This window comes from Triturus cristatus, chromosome 10 (genome assembly GCF_964204655.1).
Source record: "Triturus cristatus chromosome 10, aTriCri1.1, whole genome shotgun sequence".
Lineage (NCBI taxonomy): Eukaryota > Metazoa > Chordata > Amphibia > Caudata > Salamandridae > Triturus > Triturus cristatus.
In genome coordinates this window covers 500,474,462-500,500,813 of record NC_140593.1, presented here as the reverse complement: position 1 = coordinate 500,500,813, position 26,352 = coordinate 500,474,462, and the positions used below count along the sequence as shown (strand labels likewise).

Here is a 26,352-nt window from a genome sequence, read left to right as displayed (position 1 = left end):
TTTAGGTCTCGCGCCTAGCGGTGCACTGCGCAACAGTGCTCGCGCAGCGCGAGACATTTAGTGAGTGAAAAATAGGGAATCTAAGCTGACCTAGGAATTGCACACGCTTGTGCGTGTGCATTTAATTTTCAACTACCCCACTGGCCTTAGCGTGCATCTTTTAATGAAAGACAGCATGCTATTGGCCAAAGGCGGGCGCATTGCTCCGCCCACGGCCTATTGGTGTCTATTACGCGCTTGGTGCGCGTAATAGACACCAATAGGCCGTCATGTGGTTTCAATTATCGTGCCCAGACACGGGCGTGATAATTGAAACCTAAACCAGGGCTCGCTGTGGCGCACGCGCATCACTCGCGGGCTTCAAACACCCCAGCTGTAAGACTTGCTTTTTGTTGATTTGCAATTGTACACCTGCGTTTTTTTTAATGCGTCTGCGATCGTCAAGTTATGTTCGTTGCTGTTTTTTTTTTTAGGTAACTGATTTTATGGAGTTCGAGGTAAAAAGCAGCACACAATTAGCAAGCGACCTTTTATCACGTGCCATCCGCCAGCAATTTGCGGGCTTGGTGTTTACGCCGAAAAGCAACTGGCGAAATCTAATAATCAAGATGCAACGTGTGATAACGCAAAAGCCTGGACTGATTGAAAGTGCCTCACATATCGTACTCTCTCTCCCTTTTTAGCTTGTCAATTTTAAAGAAAAGTAATTTTAACAATTGCTGACGCTTGTTTGAAGCTGCTGCTTAGGCGGGCTGGCTTATGTTGACAACAGAAACGCAGAGTTGGATGAGCAGAAATTCTGCACACTTATGTTTGCAAAGAACGATGAGCGGACGAGACCCGTTTCAGACATTGCTTGCCGGTGCCTCCTGTAAACGGGCTACGCATCCTCCGCTCTGCGTGCTCGAAACGAGGAGGACCACGTGCAAGATGGAAACAGAGCTCTATTGATGCTGGAAATATGCTTCATTAACAACGTGATCTTAGCCAAACATTCTCTCCAAAATGTGACTCGGAAAATGCTGCTACAGAGGCAATATAACCCCGGAAGGGGTCAAGGAGAAGGCAGGAAATCCGCCGCCCGCTCCATTGTCCTGCCTGACCTCGGCGAACGGTCAAGTGCTGGGTGTAGATAGGATTCCAAGCTGTGCTCGCCGCTTTTATGGCACTCTTCAGAAAGTGTCTCTGGTGTCGGTGGGTTGTTACATGGACTGTCTTGACATCTCTAGAGTGTGCCATAAATTTCGCTGTTTAGTTTCGGTGAGAATGCAGTCTCGTGCAGCGAACACAACGCTGCCCATTGGCGCCTTCATATTATTTCCAAATTACATGATCAGAGGATTGAAAAACACTTTAAAACTAGCTGGATGTTTTGGAAAACCTGCTTTGTCTGAGCAGTTATGCTCCGTTTGGTTACTTTATTAGTTAACTGAAAGTGCCCACCAAAGGCAGGGATTCTCAAGATACAACTCTTATTGATGTCACTTGAAGTTTTAATACTCCGTTTATACGGGTATCTGTTGCCATGGAAATAAACATTACATTGCAAACACAGGACTGCAGCTACAAGTGTGCCAGAGTAAGGTTACTAGTTCAGCAGCTTTAGATGAAGCTAAGTCCCATCAAAGAGCACCAATAGGAATGACCTCCTAGTTTACTGAACTAGAAAAATAGTTCTCAGTTATATATTTCTGTAACTGCCGCAAACCTCATGGCACTTTTTTTCCAAGCGCATTCCTGTGCTACAGCACACTGTGGGAGTAGCAATCCACAGCTCGAGTTAGATCCAAGTCTGTTGTCTTCATAGTAGTAACACACCTCTTCGGAGAAAAGTTAAACCTTCGGCAGAAACAGCGCTTCACTCCTTCAGCGGGCAAGAACAGATAGGACAGTAGCAGAGCAAGTTTTAACCATCACAGGCCACATACAAATTGAACATCAGTCGTGCAAGCTTGGCTTCCTCGCAGAACAGGCACAGCATAGTAGAAGCAAAGGGGGATTCTCTCTCGCACAGGAGGGTGCAAGTGTGATCCTTTGTTGGACAGATTCAGCAGGCAGACTAGTACATGCTTTCATCGCTCACAGAACGTGCTCAGTTAAGGCCTGAAAGACATGTAAGTCACAGACCAATGTCTGGTCTGAAATGAATGCAGGTGGAGCACCTCATGCATATCTCTGCTGCACCCCACCTTGAACAAGTCCAGCACGTGTTGCGGGTGCTGCCCCGCGAGGGCCTCCAGTGAGTGTGCATACCCGACATGCGTAAAGGGGGTAAATGGGCCTTCCCATTGCTCACTTCGCTGACTCCGATTTATGGGAGAACTCCCTCTCCTCATGCATTCACATTGCATATTCATGGCATATTTTAAGACGTCATCTTTTTTTTGATCGAACTCCTTTTTTTTTTTTTTTTGTCGAGCCTGGGACGCGCATGCACTGCTCTGTGAGGTATGCTGTATTCAAGTATGGCCTTAAAGCTTTGCCCACTCTCCGCCCATATATTTCAATGGCTTGTGTCATTACCCTTCAGAAATGCTGGCTTCTGATTTGTTAATAGTTTTGTTAGTCCCTCCTTAGAACCGCCTTGTCTTAATTTTTTGTAGTCTCCCATGAGGACTGGCCCTTTTGCTTCTGTTACATGGTGTGCACTATTTTCTTTAATGAGTTTCTCCTACTGCAGGCACAACATACTTCTATGCAACACTCTGGAGCCATGTGCGCTTTCACTTTCCAAGTAGCCCGGGACAATGGCAGCCGCTTCTTTGCAAAGCAATAGGTCTCGCATACAAGAGTTTGAGCTATTGACATTGTAAATGACAATGCCTTTTATTTATGTGTTAATTATCAAAACATACATAAAAGACATTGTAATTTAAAATGCCAAGACCCCAAACTTTCGCAAATGCGAGACCTATTGCATTGCAAATGCTGGTTTTGCCTTTGTTGTAGAGTACTATAGTATCCTGAAGCCCCACAGATCCATTACATTTTTTTAAAAAAAACAAACATGAGTAGATCTAGATGAAAAACGTGGCCTAAGTGTTTTTTCCAGGAGTGTTCACCGATAAAATGATTCCAATTATGCCACCTTCATTGCTCGGTTCCTCTTCCCAGCTTCCTTTGCCGCGTGTGCGGTTACACCTCTTCTCTATTTCTCTTCCCTTCAGGTAGTTCTTAATTTGTAAACACTTGAGAGGATGAGCACGCAGTTTTTCTTAGTATCATCCAGTCTGTGCTGCCGAATGTAGGAGTTGTTCAATTCTGGGCGGCTTAGTACTGATTTCACTTCAAGCCTCTGTATTTCACTGCCTTTTATTTGTTGACTCTTTACCTCATACAGGCAGGTTCCTTTCCATTCCTGCTTTCTCCCTGTCACTGTTTTCCTGTCTTTTTCCTCTACCTTATTTCTCCCTTTTCTGCCTTTCTCTCTTTCTGTGGGTCAAAGTGTAATGATAAACAAGCATTGGCATAGCCAATAGGTCTCGCCTTTGGGACTTTATAAGTGTTTAGCCATGCAGCACATTACCCTGGGTGCTGTGCTGCCAGGGATTGAATAGATATACAATTACTACACACTGGGCCATGCAGTCTACTTCAAGAATACATGCTCAGGAAACATTTATAGTCACATTCCAAAAAAGACAAGTGCGCTGATGCAAGTCAACATTACTATAACATTCTGAGTGCGACTGCATCACTAGTCAGATGAAGACATGTTAGTCACAAGGTCTGCAACTATATGGTTAAGGGATTGGGCTTAATTCCAGTCAATCTGTGGTGAAATTTCATGGCAGTATTCAATTAAACAAAAGCATACCTAAATAATACCTAATTGAAACAAAATGTGCTTTCGTACCAATGAACCATATCCATTACCTTGAGAGTTTTCACGTACAAAGCCACAAATATATGCAGCCAGTTTGGAGCCTATGCATCAACATTGCAACTTAAAACAGTATATATGTGAGGGCAAGTATGTCATCATGTCTTAAGGTAGTGAACTAAATGTATGGACATTAAAAGGGCACGTTTCATCTCATTCTCAATGTCATGCAGAGACAATAAAATACACAGGACACAGTGCATGCATGCCAACATGTGTCAGACACGAAAGAGGTAAATTTAGAAAAAATAAATGGCAGAATTTATTTCCCCATTAACGTGCATTGAAGAGGAGGTAATTTCAGTTAGGCAAAAGCAAAAATAAAGTAACTTTTGGCTTTGAAAATCGGGATCTCCCGCCTGAATATGTGCTTTGGTATGTATGAGAGTGTTGCTGATGTGCAAGATGTGTAGAGGATGTCGATTTGTCAGAATTAGTTTAGAATGCAGGTAAAAGCTGGCTTTGGCACAGGGCATGCGAACATGAAACTTTTTCCAGTGCATCACCCATTCAAAGTGTACATTGGGTAATCTAATCATCTGCAAAATCCTCTAGGCTGGCCCCCAAACATGGCGGACAACCCAATGCCTGAAAGGAGCTCACCCAAACAAGACAAAGGTTAACAAGCATTGGCATAGCCAATAGGTCTCGCTTTTGGGACCTTTTAAGTATTTAGTTATGCAATTGTTGCATGGCTAAACAATTATAAGGTACCAAAGGCGAGACCTATTGGCTATGCCAATGCTTGTTTTGTTTCTGTCATAACACAGTATGGTTGTCAGAAGCAAACATAAATAATTGAAAACAATGAAAAGGTGACTTGCATGTGATTAGGTGATCTAGAGGTGACAAGGTGCTATAAGTGAACAAGATACATACAGTGCTATTCATGAAGTATCTAAAATGTTGAGATCAAGAGACATCCATCCCTAAACACCTGAATCTCTAATACGCCTGTTGTAAATTCTGTCTTTTGCGTGAGGTGAAATGCCTAGGGTATGGATTGTCGGGACACGTCGAAGTTTCGACCCAGAGAAGTACGTGATTGTGACAGTCCCGGCGGGTCTTCAGGACAGGAACAACAGCCTGTTTGGGCAGGAGAAATCAACCATTAGTTGGGTGCGTTTCACGTAGTGCATAAAAAGAGGACTGATGGTCCAATAGACCTACCAGTACAGGTGGTACAGGATACCACTAGTCATCTAGTTTGAATTTGTGGTATCGACCAGTTGGTCGGATTCTGAAAAAGGCAAATGAGTAAGAGGGTAAGGGAGCAATAAGGCAATTGGGAGGGAACTATATCACATGATCATGCTGGAAATGATTTAAAGAGGTGGAAATGAATACCGTAATTCAGAGGGGAATCCTATTCGAAGAGTCTAGGCTGCAAGGGGGAAGGAACAGGGGTATTAGTTTGGGCATCAAATCAGAATGACGTATGGTGCTCATGTGGCTACGTGATGCCTGAAATAGCCAGAAAAGTGTGAGAGGTGTGTTAAAAGGACTAGCATGCTTTGTCAGAAAATAAATGGTTAAAAACTAGGAATGATTCAAAACTAGGCCTAAAGCCACCAAATGAGCATGCCACTCGGAAAAGGGGTGAGGACATTAGCAGGAATTAATTGTCAAATGCGATTCATGGCCCAAACACAGGGATACGGGTGCCGTCAATTAAAAGCTGGCTCCAAAGTGGTGGGAGGGGAGTGAGGTTACACTCAGATGCTGCCGCTTATAAGATAAGTATGTCACTGAGCCGCGTGAAACAAATGAACTGAAATTGTATCCTGGGTGTGAGGAAACAAAGGCACTTCTAACCGTGAGAGCCGTGAGAAAGGCTCTGTGAAACAACTTAGTAATTGTTAAAATGCACTCCAACATTATCGCTCACAAGGATTAAAGAGCGGGGCCACGTAAAACCAATTAACTAATGTAACACGCTGGCGAAAAACACGTGATGAAACAAAGACACTTCTCCCTGTAAGAAAAGTTTGGCTTACGGAAAAGACTTTGTAGAAATTGAGTACATAAATAACAAGCATTGGCCGCGCGGCAGTAAAAGTAATGCCGCGCGGCCGTAAAAGCGAAAGTGATCGCGATCACTCTGAAAGCGAAAGTGATCGCGATGACGCACTAAAGCAGCGGGGGAAGGGGCATGGTGCTGAAGGCTGGCGCAGGAAAGGCAGATGACTGGGGGAGAAGGGAGGAGGGAATGCGGGGAGCAGCTGTGCGCGTGCACGCCATCGCGCACTGGAGCTTGTAGCCAGCACAAAAATGTGGGTAGCACTTTCAAAACCCACCTACTAAATGTCTTGCCAGGGCAGCGCATGCGCTGGGTCAGGCGAGACCTAAAAACGACTGATGTAAAGCCCCTTTCTGTATGTTCTGGACGGAGTGTGTTGAGGTGTGTTGTGTCTCTTATGCTAGCACGAGGTCACCAATTATTTAAAAGTGTATAGAGTCAGACTAAAATTACAGTGCAAACTCAAGTATCGGATACAAAATCAGGGATGAGTCCAGTTCTGAACAACAATGTGCTATAAATTAACTAAAATTACAAAACTAACATGTTACGCTCATTTCTGAACAACCTGCCTATTTTTTCCATTCACGTACGGCGTGAATTGAAAAAATGTCTCTCTTCTTCCCTCCAAATTAGACTCAAGGAAATAAGAGAGGCTAAGACCATCGTTTGCGTCACTCTTGCACGACCCCAAAACGCTTCCCACATAACTTTCACTGCAAATACACTCCTTCCAACCAAACACGATAATGGGCTTTGGTACCTCGTCTGGGATACGAAGCGGTATCCAAAGGCAATTAGAAATATACAACTGCAAAACACCACAATCAATTAAGCAATAGAAAACAATCGCAACTAACGTGAATCTGAGGCCAAGCGCGTTTCTGCGAGTGTAAACTCGGCAAAAATAAACTCGAAAAATAACACCGCCAGAAAGAAATGTTTTAGAGAAATACAATCACGCTATTTTCCCAACAATCCACTTAACCATGACCTGGTTTTAGCCGCAAATAAGTTCAACCTTCAACAGCGACAACGTATGCATTAGCCATATTTTGATTTCAGAAATAGTAAAAACAGCAAAAAGTAAAAAAAAAATGTATACATCACAAAAGAAAAATATGCTTCAACTCCCACGTGAGACCTTCATCTCCACAGAGACGGACGATGAGAACACTGGGACAAAAAACACGTTTAATATCATAAAATAAAGTAGATCAGCATTTAGTAAGACGCTCTCCTTACGTCGTATTTCTTTACTGACTCGTACTTGGGACAGTCATTAGAGCAGCAGAAGCGGGGAGTTGTCCGATCGGCGTCTACAGATCTTCTCCCAGAGGAGGCAGTAGCGCTGAGAAGCAGCAGCAAGGCACCCAGAACGCAGTATATTTTGTTTTCGGGCACAACTAAATAGCACGCAAACACCAGCTCGGGTTTCTACAGAGCAGCAACAAAACGTCTGTTAGTTAGTTGCTCTGTGCTGAATTTATAGCTTCCCTCCTGATGATTGTGTAATCAGGGAAAGGGTTCTACACACGCGTGCGTACCATATTTCAACAGTATACCAAACATTGAAATATTCCATCGTATATGAGATGCGTAAATCATATTTTGAATGAAATAAGTCTGCATGTGACTTTCATGCTTTTACTGTGAATAAAAGCTGAATCAACTTTCGGGAAACATGGCTTTTTTTATGTGAGATTACCACCTTTGTGGAAGGCAAGGCTAGAGCCCGTGCAGGAATGGAGAAAAACTTACCTAGTTCCGCCAAGGACACAATTTGAAAATGGAGGAGCCGCTTGTGAGTCTGAAGTGGTCACTTCAGCAGTCTGGAGCGTTACCAGCAGTAGGAGAGCAGTGAGGAAGCGGCAGTGGTTCTTGTCAGCTGAGCAGTCATTGTATGGAAACAAAACATGGCTCCGTCGCTCCAGTCAGTGCCAGTCTTTGTGTAATATTCAAGTAGCTGGTCGCCTCTACTCCCTGTACACCCAGTTTTAAATGATGCCCAAGTCATTAAGAGAGGGCTGCGTGCAGGTGTCTTCAACCAGGATTCTTTCAGAATTTGAGCGTAGGCAGGCAGCTCTAGCACGAGGCACCGTGCAACAAAAGAAAGTTTGTTTACACACAGCATTTGCTTGAAAATGTAAGCTCTCTAAGCGTGTGCCGAGGTCATTATCGTAAAACATTAACAAGCGAAAGCACAGAAACCTGACCCACGAGTAATGCAGCTGCCACCCTGCGCGCCGCTCCTGAGAGCAAAACGCCATGGGAGTGAACATTAAAAAAGAGGTGGGACATGCGCCCACCTTTAGCCATTTGAATGCTTTCATTATTGAAAGACACGCAAAAGCCAATCCTATGTGTGAAAGGAGTCAGACCCACACGGAGTAAACACAAAAAGCCTCGCAGAGCAGTGCATGCGCGCTGGCTCAGGCTCGACCTAAAAATATGTTGTGGTCTCCAAACCCTAGTGCTATCACCCACCACCTGCATCTACTGGCACTCAGTTTTGTCCAATGCTAGGTTGCCTGTTCCCTCTAATATGCTCCATAAGACGCCTCCAAGTGACCAGGTGAACAAGTGTAGTAGATCGAGAATGCCTGCTAATCAGCTGGTTCACCTCAATAGTCTTTATGTAATTTTTAATTCCAGATTCTTAAAGATACCATTGAAACGTTTAGATTGTTTTTAAAAGTAATGAAATTCTTTCATCCAGACTTTTGTGTACCGCCTTTGCTTGTAACTGTTGTTTTGCATTGCAATTTGTTTACTTATAAGCTGAATGCACTTATTTTTCTGCATCAGACATTTACCAAAAAGCAAGAGAGGGAAAACAAAGAAAGGGGAAACACCCATCATAACAGGAGAAAGCAGGAACCTGCAAGACTGAGATAATGAGGCAGGGAGTATCTGGTAGCGGATTAAAGAGGCCTTAAGTGGATTCAAAAGTAAGTAGCCTTGATAGTAGGCACAAAACATTTAATTGCGCTGGCCGCAGGCTTCTGAGCAGAGCTGTGGGCCCCATCACTCATTCTTTTACAAATTAAGCACTGCTGAAAAATTGGATTGTGCAGTATCAGTCATTCTTCGGCAGTACTGCAGCACAATAATTCCAATGGAAGGAGGATGAGGGACAACGATCCTTAATCAAGCAAGCCAATCTACACAATTTTTAATTTTTGTGGGCATGTACAGCTCACGTTCAACTGTTGGGAATACCTTATTTTTTAAAAGTGCCACATGCTGCGAAATCAGCTTTTGAGCACATACAACAGGCTAACAAGGGGCTCTGGGGAACCAGATACTGCTAGGAGGCTGGAGGAGAGGAGTCACATGAATAGGGAACAACAAGGCGGGTTTATAGTCCGTGATATGGTCACAGAAAATGAAATAGGTCATAATATTAGCTGTCATAGTATTTTTTAACATAATCTATCCTCTTAAAATCTAAGGCAATCATCTACCTGTCAAATAAAGGGTAACCTGAAATGGGGACCCTAAGTAGAGTCGATTGCGTCTTCGGACATGGTGAGTTCCGGAACCTGGCACCATGGTAACCAAAAGACTTTCCTATCTCTCTTCCCTTTTCACGTCGAAGATTGTTTGCTGAAGATTCACTGAATTTTGAGTCGCGTGCAAAGGATGATTCTTGATTGCAGGTAAAATGGTCTTATACTGGGAAATGCTTGGAGAAATATCGAAGTATTACAGTCATTAAGTTGCAGAGGAGAAGTCAATACAACTCTTACAACAAGGAGGAAGTGTGGTTTGACTTTTATGCTTTGAAGATCATTCTTGTGGCTTGATTTTAAACTACCTACAGTTATTGATTATTTTCAAATTCATTCCTATGTAAAGGAAGCTGCACCACTGGAGGTAGTAGTGACTTTGATGTGTTCTTTTCTAGGAGCCAATAGGGAAGAATGGAGTGATGGTCAGTAACATTTGCTATTCAGAGTAGGCCGTGTCTAGTTTGTTTTGTGACAGAAACTACTTGCAGTGCTCTGAGAAGCCTGGTGTTGAAGTAAACCTTTACATTTGAGACATTTTTGATGGATGATTCAGGAGGCCAAGTAAGGCTGTCCCTACTTTGACACTGTTGTAGAAAACATCCGACTCGGACACACTTAATACAAGGCTGCTGATTCTCAGCCACATGTGTGTTTGTAACGCACTTGTTGGGATGCTTGCTGAAGATGTGGATTCTTTTGCAACAAAGATGTGGAGTTGTCTCTTCTGTAAACATGTAATAATCAATTTAGTAGACTGAAGATTACACCATATGGGGCTGCACAAAGGAGGAAAGTGTTTGCCTCTCTAACATTCTACTTATTTTCATCAGATACGCCCCATCAAGAAAGGTCCTCATGCTACCCTCTTTAAAAAAAATATATATATTTTTTTTTTTAGAGTTTTATATTGCGCAAACTACACCCGAGACATCGGGTATCAGAGCGCTTTACATGAGAACCAGTTTCGTTACATGAGGACACATTCATTTTTGTTAGGCACGGGGAGATTAAGTGATTTGCTCAGAATCTCAGGATGTTGAGCGTTGTTGTCAAGAAATGAACCCGGTTACCCCGCTTCCAGGACCACCGTTCTAGCCGTTAGGATGCATCCTCTCCCCACTTGTCACATAAAACTGATTCCAGCTTTATATCATCGACCCAGAACAAATTCCAGAAACAGATGCATGCATCTGCTTTCCTGGGAAGATGCAATGGATTCCATCTCACTATCAAGTCTCCTGACTACTGGAATCTTCCAGTTCCCTGAGGATTGTGCAGGTCCACGTACAATGAGCGATACTGTATTCAACTGAAGAACTCCATTCGATCCTGTGCCTGGCCTCCTGTTGCAGAGGCCATCCTCTTCCAAATGAAACTCCTATGCTCCATGCTCCATGTACTGCATGGCAGTCTAGGTCGGTCTGCCTACCCAAAGGTTCTGCAAAACCTACTGCTGTAGCCTTATCTCTTAAGTTTGGAATATATTTCTGGCTTTCATCAACTTAAGAAACAGGAGCGCTACTACAAACCTGAAACCACTGCATGTTTTCAGTCCTATTTCAATTCATAAAATGTCTTAATGTAGATTAACAAAGAAGCTGGAAATTCTTATTACAAATCATGAGAAACTGACAATCAGGCCGCTTAACATTTGTTTTTTTTCCACTGGCAGAAAATGTTACGTCTACAACACCAATAAATAAAGGGAGGGAGGGAGGGGGGGGGAGGGTTATTCTCTTTCGTACCCTACGAAAAAGCATTCACAGGAGCAGTCCTCAAAAACATCCTCGGTTAAAAAAGTACACGTAGTCGGTATCTGAATTCACAGAAACACATTTGTGTGGGTGTTCGCCTACTCCTGCAGGGTCTCCCACCCAGAAAAACAATCCACTGTGCAGCCCTAACTCTAAATGTATTAAAGTGAAACAACTGGTACAATGAAGGCTTTTCCATCATCAAAAGGTCACTCTACAATCGTCAAATCCCACATATTCATTCATTGACTCAGGATGTGTAGTTCATGGCCTTCTGGTTGTCTGCACACTTTACCAGTACTTTGGCATCTAACACACTATGTGAACCTGTATTTTTCTGATCAGGCCCATTTCAACAGGACTGCTAGACTCACTGAAAGTGGATGTACACCTATTAACAAGGAAAACTTGTGTTTTTCTTTTTGTTTTCAACCAGTTTGGCAGCATGAGTATTGGCACTGCACAAATGAACATAATGTGTCTGAATCAAAGAGATAGATACAACGTGGGCCAGCAGGCCGAGAAACTGAAGAAGAAAATACATTAACGAGTTTAGATTAATAACAGTCAACTTAATTACTAGGATGCAAGTTTAGTTAACATTGCCTTATAAAGTCATCTCCACGAGCAAAGCTACTGGCAGCCCAGTTACTGCCAACGGCGCTATGTTGGAAAAATATGAAAAGAACAAATTGCAATGCATGTTGCCAACAACCGGGTCCTCGCCTGCGTTGCCACAATAAAGGGGAACATTTAATGCATTTTTGCTCCCAGTCCAAACTGCCTGGAATTCCACTCGCTTTCGATGCTTGGGAAATCCCCGCTCTTTTTAGATGTGGAATCTGGAGCTGTTTTAATCATTGTCTTTTCTAATTAAACTTGGCATCTGCTGAGGCTTCTTTTAATAACTTAAAACAAATATAATATGAACGCAGCAGCAATCCCATGCTCAGGGGGGTTCTGTAATGAAGTCCAGTGCTCGGTGGGTTGTAAAAGCAGGTCTTTGGAGCGCACTTACCGGCTTCCTGAGGAAGAAGAGCGACAGGGATCCAATCAGGGGCATGTCACCGATGAGCGGCTCCAGAATGACCCTCATTGTCCCGTGAAGCTGAAATAGGAGCGAATGACAAGAGTGAGAGGACAAGAAACAAATATGAGGACAAGACAACAAATATGAGGACAAGTCAATGGAAGAGAGGTCAAGGCAACGAAAGAGGGGATACGGCAATGAGAGAGGGCAGGGCAGTGAAAGAGAGGGCAGGGCAGTGAAAGTGAGGGCAGGGCAGTGAAAGAGAGGGCAGAACAATGAGAGAGAGGGCAGGGCAGTGAAAGAGAGGAAAGGCAATGAAAGAGAGGGCAGGGCAGTGAAAGAGAGGGCAGGGCAGTGAAAGAGAGGGCAGAACAGTGAGAGAGAGGGCAGGATAGTAAAAGAGAGAGAGGGCAGGACAGTGAGAGAGAGAGGGCAGGACAGAGAGAGAGAGAGAGGGCAGGACAGAGAGAGAGAGAGAGAGGGCAGGGCAGGACAGAGAGAGAGAGGGCAGGGCAGTGAAAGAGAGGGAAAGAAAATAAATGAGCGGACCAGTCAATGAATAAGAGGTTAAGTCAGTGAACGAGGCACATGACAAGAGTAAAAGACAACTAATGCAAGGACAAGACAATCAATGTGTAGATAAAGACTATTAAGGCACAGATAAGACAAGCAATGAGAGCACATGGAAGGGCAAGACGAAAGAAAGAACAATACAGTATATGTATGGGCAAGACAAGAAAAGAGACCAGACAAACAATGATAATGAATCGGAGGACAAGCTGAGGATGAGCGGCCAAGGCAATGAATGAGAGAACAAGACAATCAATGAAGGCGAGAAAATGGGACATAAATGAGAGGACAAAACAATGAATGAGAAGACAACGTAATGAATCAGTAGACATACAAAAAAAGGAAACTGCTATGGTTACACAATACTGCACTAGGTTTATTCTCCGAAATTCAGCAATCATACATTTGTGCGATCACATTATCATGTTGACAGGCATGTACATTCACTATGAACATAAAAAAAAAAAATTAAAAAAAGTTTGCATCAAAAGATCTCAAATACTTAATCTTATCTTCCAGCGTTTCTGTCATTCACTAGGACACCGCTAAACGTCAAAAAAAGATGCTGTAAACATCCTTCCTCCTTTAACTATTTTGCCTTATTTCCGTCTGGAATTTTCTCCATTTCAATCACTACCTTCACACCTCTTCCCTTTTATCCTCCGCAGAGATCAGGAGGAGGAGCAGGGTATTGAAAGAGTTAAATGGGCAAAAGTATGCCATGCCATGCCACTGCTTAATATTAAACATGAGGGGGTTTCCTTCGATTGATTCTGTGGGTTTTAAATGTTTTTCCAGTCACGCAGTATCTTTCTGCTCTGTGGTAAACCTTATAATTGGTAAATTTCAGTTGAAAATTTGCTTTAGTGTATTAATTCTGTATCTGGGGTAAATCTCTTTTTGACCAAGTTTCTTCCTAGGACCTAATTATGAGTGGCTCGATAAATTCCGTACCATGCAGAAACCCTGTTTACATACACGACTGAATTACCAGATGCGTTAAATAACCCAACATTCGGTAAATTTTGACTGGTCAAACTTACTGAAATTTAACAGGCGAAAACATACATTATTTACGATATCAGTCTGATTTTGGTATGTTAAACACCAAAATCCTCATGTTCTTCCCCATATAGTCATAATAGGAGTTATTTATCGCACCCGATAAATAACGTACCCAGTGGTACTGTTATTAATCAGGGGCAATAAATAATGCCTCAACTCGTAATCAGGTCCTTAGACCTCCATTCTAACTTTAGAGAAATTCCAGATTAAGACTGAAATGGACACTGGAATTACAACTGCTACAGAATTACCGCGCTCCTCAGTTCTTTCCCTGGACATTTTACCATCTGTGGTAAGGCAAAGGAAAATGGGGAATTACTACAGTAAGCTGTTATACCAAATGTCATCCAATTCTTGGGGTGCAGAGTTCTTCTTGTAATTTCGAAGTGGCAATTACCCAAAATTACAGACCCACATAATATTGTTAACTTCGGGTGTAAATTACCTAAGAAGAGCCCTTAATGCTGCTAATCTCTCTTCATTCTCCATTAGACATTAAAGCAGCTATTCTAACCCTCTCTTCTTTAGATCCTGGTAATCCGGGCAACTATTGTCCAATTTTGTTACTTGAACGTTCTGGAAGGAACCTCTATTAGGGGGTTCATTCCAAATGGCCCATTTTTTGAGACGTAATACCGCATATGATATGGTAAATACCAATATTGCAGGATAAGGTATTCTGTCCTGACATGGAATTCTGCACATCAAAATGGGGGATCACGCATACACTGCACGTTTTTTTCCCATGCCTATCTGCAAAACCCAGAATATTGTGGTAATCAGCACAAATTGTACTTAAGAATCCTGCGTTGATCATGATGCGGGAAAGGTGGCTTTAAGCTCTGGTGATTGCTCTGACTGGTACTGCCACCAAAGGAGTGAGATTGGAAGTGTCTCTTTCTGCAGAAGCAGCAAAGATGGATAAAGTCGGTTTAGGTAAGTCTTTCATGCTGAGAAGGTGTTTAGGAGGCTATCTGTTGACTCTTCTGCCAACAGCTGTAGTTACAATGGTTTCCTAGACCAGTGTAACCACAGAGTCCATGGGCAAGGGGAAGACCAAAGCTTGTCCGGTTGGTCAAGGAGTTGGAGGAGGTTTTTGCCAGGATAACGATGGGCAGAAGAGAACTGAGGAAAGCGGAAGGATTAAGTAGAGACCAGTCGGCAGACACGTTTAAGGGGGTACACTGTAAACAATCATTGGATAGGGATATGGGTTTAGTGAAGGCAATAAAGAGCTAGGCAGTAATTAAGAATGGTTTGTTGTAGATAAGGATTCTCCTGTAGATGTCTACTGATGATAAGAAAAGTCTATTTGGCATTGGTGAAAGGTGGTGGGGTAAAATCAATAGATGGACGGTGTGTTAGACATGTAGAGGGTGACGGATTCAAGGATGAGGGGATAGAGGAAGTAGGCGACTAGGACAGGGTGAAATGACAGAATGAGAAGTAGGGGGAGGGAGAGGACAGAGTAAGAATGATAGGAAGTTATGTTGCCCTATGTGAAAGGGGAATGAAGAGAAGGAAACGAGACGGAGGTAGGGCAGACGTAACAGAAAAAAGAATGGACAAAGTAAGAATTAAGAGAGGAGCTAGAGAAGAACGGTCTGGCAGAAAAATACAAAGGAGTACATACTGGTTATTGTTCCATTGGGAGAAGTTTGGACCACACTATCTTGAGGAGAGCAACTTACTGTCTCCACAGCTGCATAAGCAGAAAACACCACTGATCTACACAGTCAACCTGAAGGGGATATGAAAGCCAAGTTAAATAATCACCACGATAGGTATCAGGGGCCAGCAACAAAGTGGCAGACATGTGACTCAAGAGTGTAACTAGGAAAGCTTACTAAAGCTCTATGGGGTTAGCTCACAAGGAGCAAAGGCACTGCCAAGGAGCATTGTGGCCAGGCAGGAAGATCCTCATTATTAAATATGTAGCATATTACACTGGCATTCATACACCAGAAAGTGCTGATATCACAAAGATTAGTATATATGAGGAACAGGATTAAAAATAATATCCTGAAAAATAGTTAACCTCAGAATTCCGTGCTTATGATTCCTGTGTATTTCCCACCTTTCCGGGCCTTTCAACCCATGTGCATTTTGGCGCAGGTAAAAACACCTATATCAGAACAATTCGCCAGCTATAGTTATCTTCAGTAACTATAACTTGTGCACTAAAGTAACTATCACTTGAGCCCTCGCCATGCACAGTCAATCAATGATGTCATTTCAGATCTTTGAATCGGTGTGCATTTTCAATGTTCATGTGAAGACCATGTCCCCATTTGTGACCTCACCTTTCCACAACTATTTGCCCTCTTATGGGCTGAAACCTGATTTGTTATATAATTATTATGTTTCCTGCCCTCCAGTGGGCAGAATCAAGTTACTGATTATATCTATTTTTATCTATTTTTATTGTAAATGTTTTAGTTCAACTAGATAGGTCTTTTGATTTGTTGATGTTGCATCTCTCCATCTGAGTCTTGACTCTTGAGATTGTTAATTTTCTTCCTTTTATTTTATGATAGGGCCTGTCTGGAGGCCTGCTGTAGATTTCCATTAATATGATTTGAACCTTTCCTGGTGTTCCTGCTGTTTTTTTCCTTTTTTGTTTTTCCTACCCTCCAGTAGGTTCACTTAAACTTGTTCAATTTAATCTAAATCTATTTTTAAGCCCATTTTTCTTTTTGAACTCTTCTAAGTTGTTACAAAGGGCCATAATATTTGGTTTTTACTTGATGCCACATGTGACTGAACCTCTGATTTTAACCTCGTTAATTTCACAATTCATTGTTGTTGCTACCCTGGCGATTTATTTCCATGTTATTTTCCTCTCTTGCTTTATTCCTGTTACTTATTTTTCTTTCTTTTTTGATTTTTTATGCATCTCTTGAGTAATGTTTTTTCTTGCTTGCTTTTTTAAGAGACTGTATTTGTTTGGAAGAATTCATAGATGTACATAGAGCTCCTTGTCTTGATTTAAACCATTTGGTGTTCGTAATTATAATATATATCTGGATTCTCTTTGGTGACGCAGTTTCTCCCTGCTGCTCCCTCTTTTTGATGGCCATATTTGCTCAATTGCATTAAAGTGTAGCTCTTCCCTATTGCTGTTATTTTTCACCTCCATATGTTTACTAACAGCATTGCTACAATCTTTGTTGTTGGTTGCTCGTACATGTTCTAGAATTCGTGTTTTTTGAACTTCACAGGTTGTACTCCCAACATTCTTTAATATGCAGGGCCATCCCATTACATACACTACATATTTGTTCTTACAGTTAATGTGCTCCTTGATTTTCCAAGTTGTTCCATTATCTAGGGCAACTTTTTTTTTTGTTTACTGCTATTTTGCACGCCTTACACTGATTACATTTCCAGAAACCTGGAGATTTGATCCATGTCTTCATGTTGTTTGTCCTGAAGTGGATGTATACCAGTTTGTCTTAAGTTTCTAGCTCCTCTGTAGGGGATTTTGGGATGAACACCTAATATTTCTGCCGCAATTGGATCCAGTTTAAGTCAGTGCTTAATTTGAGCCGGTGCTTACTGGTGCTCAGCACCCGTACTTTATTGGTTTCTGGTGCTCAGCACAGGCACCTGATTGTCAACACTAAACTTAGAATAGTCTACCAGATGGTGGCACTGCTCATCTAATTTAGAGATGAGCAGAACAAGGGTTTTTTAGGAATACAATATCCATTTAAATGCTAATACCTACCTCCCAATCCATTCCTTTAGCTTTGGGGACCTGGAATAATCTGAACTGTTACAATTACATGTGAGAGAGATGCTTTGTAGTTGTTTTGGCAGCAATGACAAGGGCAATGGGTGGTGCAAGCTGCAGTGGCCTCCTTGTCAGAGCCCTGGCACTTAATATTTTACAAATTAAGCACTGGTTTAAGTAAACCACAATGGGTTTTTTAAGGATGTAATACAATTCTCTGGTTTCTGCTGAGTATTTTGTTATTAGTCTGATTTCCTTTTCTGGTTGATTTTTGGTTTTTTTTGTACCGTGCAAAATGTGTGTTCTCTCATTTGCTTTGGCTCTTTGGAGACCTGCTTGAATTATCCTCTGGGGGGTTTTCAGATTCACAAAACGTTCACTTGTTTTCTGGGTGTGTATCTCAAATTTACTGTCAAGTGAACAATTCCTTCTTATTCTGGGAAATTCCCCGAACAGGATACTCCATTTTAGATTTTTGTGATGGAAACCTTTCCACATGTAACACTGCATTTGTTGCATTTTCTTTTCTATGTAGTGCTGTTTGCAGCATGTTGTTATATACAAAGATCTGGGTCAAGAAAGGTCACCCTTGTTTTGCTGATTTCATATGTTAGTTTCAACTTTGCTTCGTTGTTGTTAAGCTTCTCATTATATTCTGCGAATTCTTCATTGGTGCCATCCCATATTAGAAACAGATCTTTAAAAAGTGTTACCACATTATGATCTTTTCTGTGAATTTATAGTTCTCTGGTGCCCGTCCTATTTGCTGTTCCCACCAGTCCACCGATAGGTTGGTGTAATTTGGTGAGAATAAATCCCATTGCGGTCCCCTTTGTTTGCTTAAATATTTCTTTATTGAGGCCTGTAATGGCTTCCAGGAACATATTTCTCATGTTGCTGGCAGCCAATCAGATTGCTGCAGACTCACGTGGGAGCGAATTGGCCCAAGGGAAAAAGCTTGTTCGGCCAATCAAAAGGCTCTATTTTTTAAAATTCTGTGCAAGGAACTCTTGCAAAAGTCCATCGAACCCACTGGCCAGCATTACAATTATTTTTGAGCCTTCGTTTCTCAAATACTACGAAACAGATTGACATCAAATCACAAAAAGCACAATCTGCGCACCAAGATTTAGCTTCCTGCCAAATTTGGTGTAATTCCATTCAGCATTCTTTGCGGTAGCACTAACTAAAGAAGTTTATGGAAAATGCATGGAGAAATATGCTTTTTTGTTCCTCCTTTTTTCTCAGCCCCCATTTGACAGATTACCCTGATACTTTTCAGAAAGGAATTTTCTTTTTTGGAGGGAAAGTTTCATGAATAGTTGTCAAACGGCGCAAAACGTATTAGCAAACCAAAAACACATTGTCTACGGAAAAGCATTCCTAACTCTAAATTGTAAACTCACACTGGTTAGAGGCCTAATTCAGGAATTTAATGCAGTCACCAAAGAATGAGGCCTGTGTATTAACCAAAAAGAGACGCAGAGATAACCCGAGAGTATTAAAAAAAGGTTTTAGACCTGAAATCCTTGCCGAGGTATTGCCCCACACCTTTTGCCATCACCCCCGGTTTTTGCTGAATTCATTTTTATTGGCATTATTACTCTGTGGACTACACCCCTGTTAACCAGTGTTAAAGTGATTGTGCTCTCTACCTAACACATGGTAAAATTGGCCTACACCTGATTGGCACATTTAATTTATGTAGAATTCCCTAGCATATGTATGCAGGGCCTGTAAAATTAAATGCTACTAAGGCGCTGAAACACTCCCTGTGGCACCTACTAAAGTAGCACTGTAAAACATGTCTAAGGCCTGGAATTGCAGCTACTAGTGCAGTTTTAAATCACCATTTGGACCTGACAAAATAAATCTGTTGCTAGGACTAAACTTTCTTTTTTAATACTTAGAGGTTTCCTATAAAGTAAGCCATAACCACACCTACGGCAGAGTGCATGGTATTTTGAAAAGGAGGACATGCGTATTCAAGTTTTACATGTCCTGAGAGTGAAAAACTCCCAACATCGTTTTCACTGGGTTACCGTATTATACTTATTAAGTGATGACATACGTTTTACACCAGATAGAGAACTGATGCTTCCACTCAAATAAATCATAATTTAAAATCCTCTTTAATGATAAAGTTACTATTCTGAAAATGCCATTTTTAGAAAGTTGGCATTTTGTCTGCCTAAACCAAATGAGTCTTTCTGTCAGTGTCCAGGGTCACAGGACTGTGAATGGTTCTCCTGTGGTGTTTTGTGTATCCCTTCCAGATATGGGGGCAAATGGTACTTGGGTGTGGGGCAGGGTGTTGCTCTCCTAAACAGGATGTCCAGGGGGTTGTACTCAGCCTTTCGGAGCTTCAAAGGGTAGCTCAAGGATTGACCATCCCTTTCCTGACTTCTAATGGCTGTCTACCCTGCCACTGACAAATGCAGCTCACACTTAGACCTACCAACCCTTTGTCACCCTAGACATTTTGGAGCCAAACTCAGGAAATAGGGAAGCTTCGACAAAGGGGGCACCCGCCACCCATAGGCTGGCATGAAGTCTAAAGTGGCACTTCTAGGACGTCTCATTAAAACACTACTGGATCTGCAGAAGATTCAGAAGAAAGACTGTCCTACTGTCTGCAGAAGGAAGAGTGGACTTGCTTTACTTGCCCCAGGCTCTCCCGAAGTGACTCCAAGTTAGCTCACCTCCTGTTTTAACTACAGGTGCACACTAAGCTTCCAGAGGCCACCCTGCACTGCCCAGCACCACAAGGACCTGCCTGAGCCCAGCTCCTGGGCTCTGCTGAAGTGAGTCCTGATTCCGAAGAGGTGCCCCCAGACCTTGGACCCTTGCCTGGCATTGGCGGGTACTCCTCCCGAACTACAGGTGAAAAAGACAGAAGTTTGGGCTCCTTGCGAACACAATGTGGACTTTTACCTCTGAAAAACCACTGCTAATGCGAGGTTCCAGAGAGACCTTCTCCACGTGCCGACACAGACAGCCCGCGACAACCATCAATGTGAATCTCCAGCAATGTGAATCTCCAGCAACGTGAATCTCTTCAACTAAAACAGCAACCGTCTGCAACACCGACCTGCTCCTCGAACTGACGACGTCCTTGCGACCCCTCGCATGGTCGTGATAAGGTAACTCTTCAGTGGGATTAACCAGGTCCCTGTATCCGACCCATCCTCCATCGTAGTCAGCATGAACTCATGGCTACACCCCAGTCTAGCGCCACCAGATAACCCAGAGTGGTGCTTTGTGGGGCGATTTTCACCCACAACTTTACAAAGTCATTTATTTGGTTGTACTGTCTGGATTTATATCATTTCCATGTCATTTCATTTAATTTAATAAAATGTACTCTATTTTTCTACCTATGTGGCCTACCCAGAGCTAAGCTGGTGCCACTAAGGGCCTCTCTGAACTCTACTGCTAGGCTTATTACAGGTTCAAAGAAAAACAATCACATCACTCCTGACCTGAAATCTCTTAACTGGCTTCCTTATGAGGCAAGGATTATTTGAAAATTGCCTGCATGACCCATGAAGCCCTCCACTTCAACACTCCATGATACCTTTCACAAAAACGAGTGCTATCTGGTGGCGGCAGAGTATCTAGAGGTACTACCTTCCTTCTGCTGAAACCACTGAAATTTTATGAGAAGAAAACTTATAACTGAGCCTTCTCGGCATGGCCCGAGAATCTGGAACGCCCTTCCCCCAGAAATCAAAATTAATTCCTCAACTGCTTCATTCAAGAAAGAAGTTAGAAGGATGCTGATGAACAAACGTATGCTGTAGAACGCATTAACTTTACTCCAGGACATGATTTATCAAGTAGCCTGCATGCATGCTTATTACTCCCAGGCTCTTTTTGTATGCTGTTCTACAGGTTGTTGCCTGCCTGGAACCTGTTTTCTCTCTAGGAAATTCTCCCGTACCCAATCCCTCGTTGTTGTGGTTATTTTATAGCTGTTGCCTTGATTATTGTAAAGAGCTCTGATACCTGCAAGAGTCATGTTCGCACCATATAAAACTTTCTAAATAAATAAACATTATTCGGGATTTTTACTGTGTTGTCTTTACACTTTATTGCTGTTTGAGTGCTGCATAAATACTCTACACATTGCCTCTGAGATAGCATGACGGATTTTGAGCCAAGCTACCCGAGGGTTAAGCACAGGTTTATTTTGAGACTTTTGTGGTTCACAGTGACAGGGATTGTGTTTATTATTTGATTGGGGCGTCCATAACTCCCACCTAATAACCCAAATTCTACCAGAAAGCCTCTGTGTAAATCGTGGTGTAAATCCAGGATTCATTAGGGTACGACTCATATTAAGGATAGCTTCCCCTGTACTGCGATGGGGGCTCCTATAGAGCTTCCACAATTGACCTATTTGGGCTGGGAGCCAAGAAAACCATGACAAATTAATGTAAGGCAAAATACAGTGCAGCAGAACAGGCACCGGACCCCAGCTTTTGGGAAAACTGCAATTTGTGCCCAAACTACTACAAAGGCACTTACTTGCTCTATGCACTACACACCCTTATGAAATTTCAATCTGAGTGCTTAAACACGATCAAATAGAAAAACAAACACACAGCGATATGCAATTTTGCTCTTGGTTGCAGAACTGTGGCCAATTTAAAAGAAAAACATAATTAATTATCCATAAGGCACTGACTTGGCACATATGTTTTACCTGAATACTCTTCACACCGGCTCGACAAAAGTATCTCTTGATTTCCAAATCAATTTCACAGTTACCTACAAAGCTAAACAAGAAAGAGAAAAATCTGTGAGACAATAGCAGCCATAAGAAAATAAAATGTATCTTGTATATTTGTGGCAATACTCCTAATGGTTATCTTACATGATTATTTAATTATATCACATTATTGCAACTATTTCATCTCAAATGAAAATTCTACTCACTTAAAAAAAATTTAAACCACAAACCAAAAAAAACCCAAGAATTAGTAAATGTTATTTATTCCACGTTACATTTCAACATCTGCACTGTAATCTTATGTTGAAGAAATTCAATGTCCTCTTGAGCAATAACATACTGACACAGAAGTTCAATTATCCATGTTTAAGAAAGTATTTAATGTTAAACTCTTTAAAACGTGTTTTAAAAGTGATGGTGATAGATAACTGAGTAGCGAAAAGTGTGACCAGAACATTGGTGTAGGTATTACAGAACTACAATGGGTTCCAGAGATGTGATCATAACATATCACAAACAGGGGCGTATCTTGGTCAGAAAGATTTGGGGGGGGGGGGGTAAGGGGAGGGGTTTGAGCTTCATACTTTCCCAACAATGGCGCTGGCATATAATGTTAAAATGCATTATACAACAAGCAGGGGGCATGAGAGGGGCTAAAGGGGCAATGGAAAGGGAGACAGATGCGGGTTGGTAGGGGTAACTAAGTGAGAGAAGACATTATTTTGTAAAATAACCAACATTGTTTGAGACTTTCAGGTCAGAGAGGGAAAAGTGCGTGTGCGTTTTTGTCTGTGTGTAGGCAAAAAATTGCAGTTGAAATTCGACAGACACCTCACCATACCTGGCTGAAATCACCTGTACTCAACTATTTAGCAGAAAATACATTTATTAGGGGGGTGTAACACCCCCCCCCCCCCAAACAACCCCCGTGAAGCTACTCCCCTGTCACCTGTGTGGACTGAAGAGGGAGCTTTGGACTGCGAGCACGCTGGAGCTGCTCTTCCTTTAATCAACTTCTCGCGGAACCCGCTTCGCGGGTCCCGCTTCGCCTCTGGTTCTCTGTTTAGCGCTGCTGGAAGTGCGCTGTGACTGCGAGGTATTACTTCAGATAGAGCCTCTGTGGCGGTGGTGTGGGCAGGGCTGCGAGCGTGGTCAGGCGAGGACTTCAAGTCCCAGGAGCGCCTGACCCTCGGCATCACCAGCAGCTGACCCGCTCTCCCTGCTGGCTCCTCCCCCGCCTCAGCGCGGCTAAAACCAGCACGTCAGTTTCACTGTTGGTTTTCTCACCTGTCACCTGTGTGGACTGAAGAGGGAGCTTTGGACTGCGAGCACGCTGGAGCTGCTCTTCCTTTAATCAACTTCTCGCGGAGCCCGCTTCGCGGGTCCCGCTTCGCCTCTGGTTCTCTGTTTAGCGCTGCTGGAAGTGCGCTGTGACTGCGAGGTATTACTTCAGATAGAGCCTCTGTGGCGGTGGTGTGGGCAGGGCTGCGAGCGTGGTCAGGCGAGGACTTCAAGTCCCAGGAGCGCCTGACCCTCGGCATCACCAGCAGCTGACCCGCTCTCCCTGCTGGCTCCTCCCCCGCCTCAGCGCGGATATAACCCTCCCTTGTGACACCGCAACGCGGGCGCGCGCGGGAGCGCGCCGGGAGAAGCCCGGGACAAGGGCGGGACCGTCTGAGGCCGTCAGAGGCTGAAGAAGGCTGGGCTGGGCCCCTTCCCTTGGTTCTCCGGTATTAAATCTGTGTAACACTGCTTTTATAGATTTTATTGTATTTTTGGATTTTTAGGTTTCTCATACTACAATTGTTATTAATTGATTCTTACTCCCCTTCTAATACAGTCTCATGACGGCTAAAAAACTTCGCTCTGGGCGAGTGATTGTAGGGAGATCTGGGTCTAAAACCAAATCTAACCCCCTTCGGAACAAAATTGCATCTTCCATGCAATTGAAAGGTCAATGTCAGCTTTTCAATTTATGGGACAAAGGGAAAGAGAAACCCACTGATCTGCAGCCCCCGAATGAAATCCCAGGGTTTAACGATTCGGTGCCTGCTAATGGGGTCATTGATGTTTCCTCTAGTTTAAGCTTGGTTGCTAGTCAATCTTTGCCTATTTTAGTTAGTCCCGAAGTACTAAGGGACTCGCCTTCGGCGTCAAACAATGTACATCTGAAACAGAATGCTCCCCTTGAATCTTCGGGTAATATGTCCTCAAAATCTGATAAAATTGTCCCCTCGCAAGTTGCACTAATGGATGTTCCTAAAGTTTTAGTGAATACTGATCTTTTGTCAGCCGCGTTAGTTAAATCCCCTGTAGTAGGGAATGATTTTACACTGCCTGACATTGATTTAACAGCACATAGGGCGCGGGTGGGATCGTTACATGGGAACCCTAAAGGTGTGCCTTTAGAGGAAGCAATAACTATTTCGAGTACCGGTCCTCTAAGAAGCACACCTTCTAATAAACTAGATTTTTCCCTTTCACAATTAAACTTTACATCTTGTTCAGGTCCAGTGTTGAACAATTTAGCTGAGGGCTCTCCAAATATTAATGGGAGGCTAATTTCTAATTCTTTGTCCTCTTTGGAATCAATTCTTTCTTCGATTTTGAGTTTACTTGAAAAGTTTGTGGGAGGTTCGGAATGTATTTTTGACACTGTAACGCAAATTTTGCAAGTTCTCTTGCTAAGTAAAAATGAGTTAGTGTCAGATCTTCCCATACCATCGGCTTCTTTGTTGGTGCCCCAAAAAATAAGCGCTCCTTCCGCTTCTGCAGTTTTGGATTCAGCTCAATCTTCTCCTTTGACAGAAGGTCAAAAGGAAAAGAAGCCTGTAGTTCTTCCTGCTATCCCCAATCCTTCCAAAGTGGTTTCGGCTGGCGCTAATTGTATAGCCCCAATCAGTGACAAGATAGAGGTAATAGTAACATCTCCTCTCATTCCCAAATCCGAAATTCCATCTCTCTTTCCGATATTCTCCTTGCCATTAAGCAAAGAAGAGGAGATTCCCAAAGTAAATACGGGATTGATGGGAAAAGTGAGTCCCCTGAAACACAAAAAGATTAGAATGAAGAATAGGAAACCCATCCGAAGATTCGCTAAAAAAAGACAGAGGAAACTTCTTTTTGATAAGAATGCTGAATTAAGCCTAGAAGATTCACCGCAGGTGGAGCAGTCTCCCACCTCTCATGTAGAAGCTAGGGTTGTCTCGCCTAAAGAAGACGCCCCTTCCTCTGGTCTAGGTCCTATAAGCTTTACCAATCCTTTCCTCCCCAACGTTTCCCACCCTTCCGCCAATCCTTTTTCAGCTTACTGTAATGTTAAAGCAGGATCTGGCCAAGTTATTTCTAAGGTTACCACTTCTTCTGTCATCCCGTCCCCTACTTCCCTAAATCCCTCAGCAAGACCCTTTCAGGTTCCATCCTCAATGACAGTTATTCTCCCAAAAGAAAAAATAAGTGTGGATACTTTATATCTTGATTTCTCTCCCTTATTTGAACCAGATTTAATTTTAAATAGATCTGCCCTACTGATCTGTTTTAAAGAGATCGAAAGTTTGAAATTAATTCAAACGTCCGATTTAGATATCGTATTTCTCCTTAACTCCTTCGTGGGGCAACCAATAAGATCAACAAGGGTGAAATTCCATTCGAAAGTTGTGTTAAATCTTGTTCTACAGTGGGCAGAGGAATTACAAGTTAGAGGGATAGATGTCTTGCCACACTTTGGGGAAAAATGTACTCAAAGTATTTTTGCCAATTCTTCACTATCACTTCCCTCTAATACGGGTGTGCTGTTGTCGGATTGGTCTATTCTCAGATCAGAGGACCTAAAAATTTGTGTGGCTAGGAATGAAAGGCTAGTTTCATACAAAAATCCTCCCCTTAAGCAGACAGTGAAGGATGACCAATCTAAATGGAGTTGGTTACCTGGAGTTCTAGCGAGTAAATCTGCTCCCTGTTCTAAACATCATTTCAATTTTTAACAGAGAGCTGAAGTTTATCTCATGGAACACTGCCGGATTCAAGGATTATAAGGAGAAATTG

At 42.7% G+C, this 26,352-nt stretch overlaps 1 protein-coding gene across 3 annotated transcripts in view; it reads right to left on the bottom strand.

The window, feature by feature from the left end:
- The window catches only part of ESYT2 (extended synaptotagmin 2), a 769,824-nt gene that overhangs the window by 499,347 nt on the left and 244,125 nt on the right, over positions 1 to 26,352 (bottom strand). For all 3 annotated transcript variants that reach the window (XM_085631951.1, XM_085631950.1, XM_085631949.1), the window contains exons 5-6: positions 22,282 to 22,354; positions 12,191 to 12,280 (exon numbers count right to left, since the gene is read on the bottom strand). In XM_085631951.1, the coding sequence (XP_085488077.1) occupies positions 12,191 to 12,280; positions 22,282 to 22,354 (163 nt within the window). The remainder of the gene's footprint in view (positions 1 to 12,190; positions 12,281 to 22,281; positions 22,355 to 26,352) is intronic.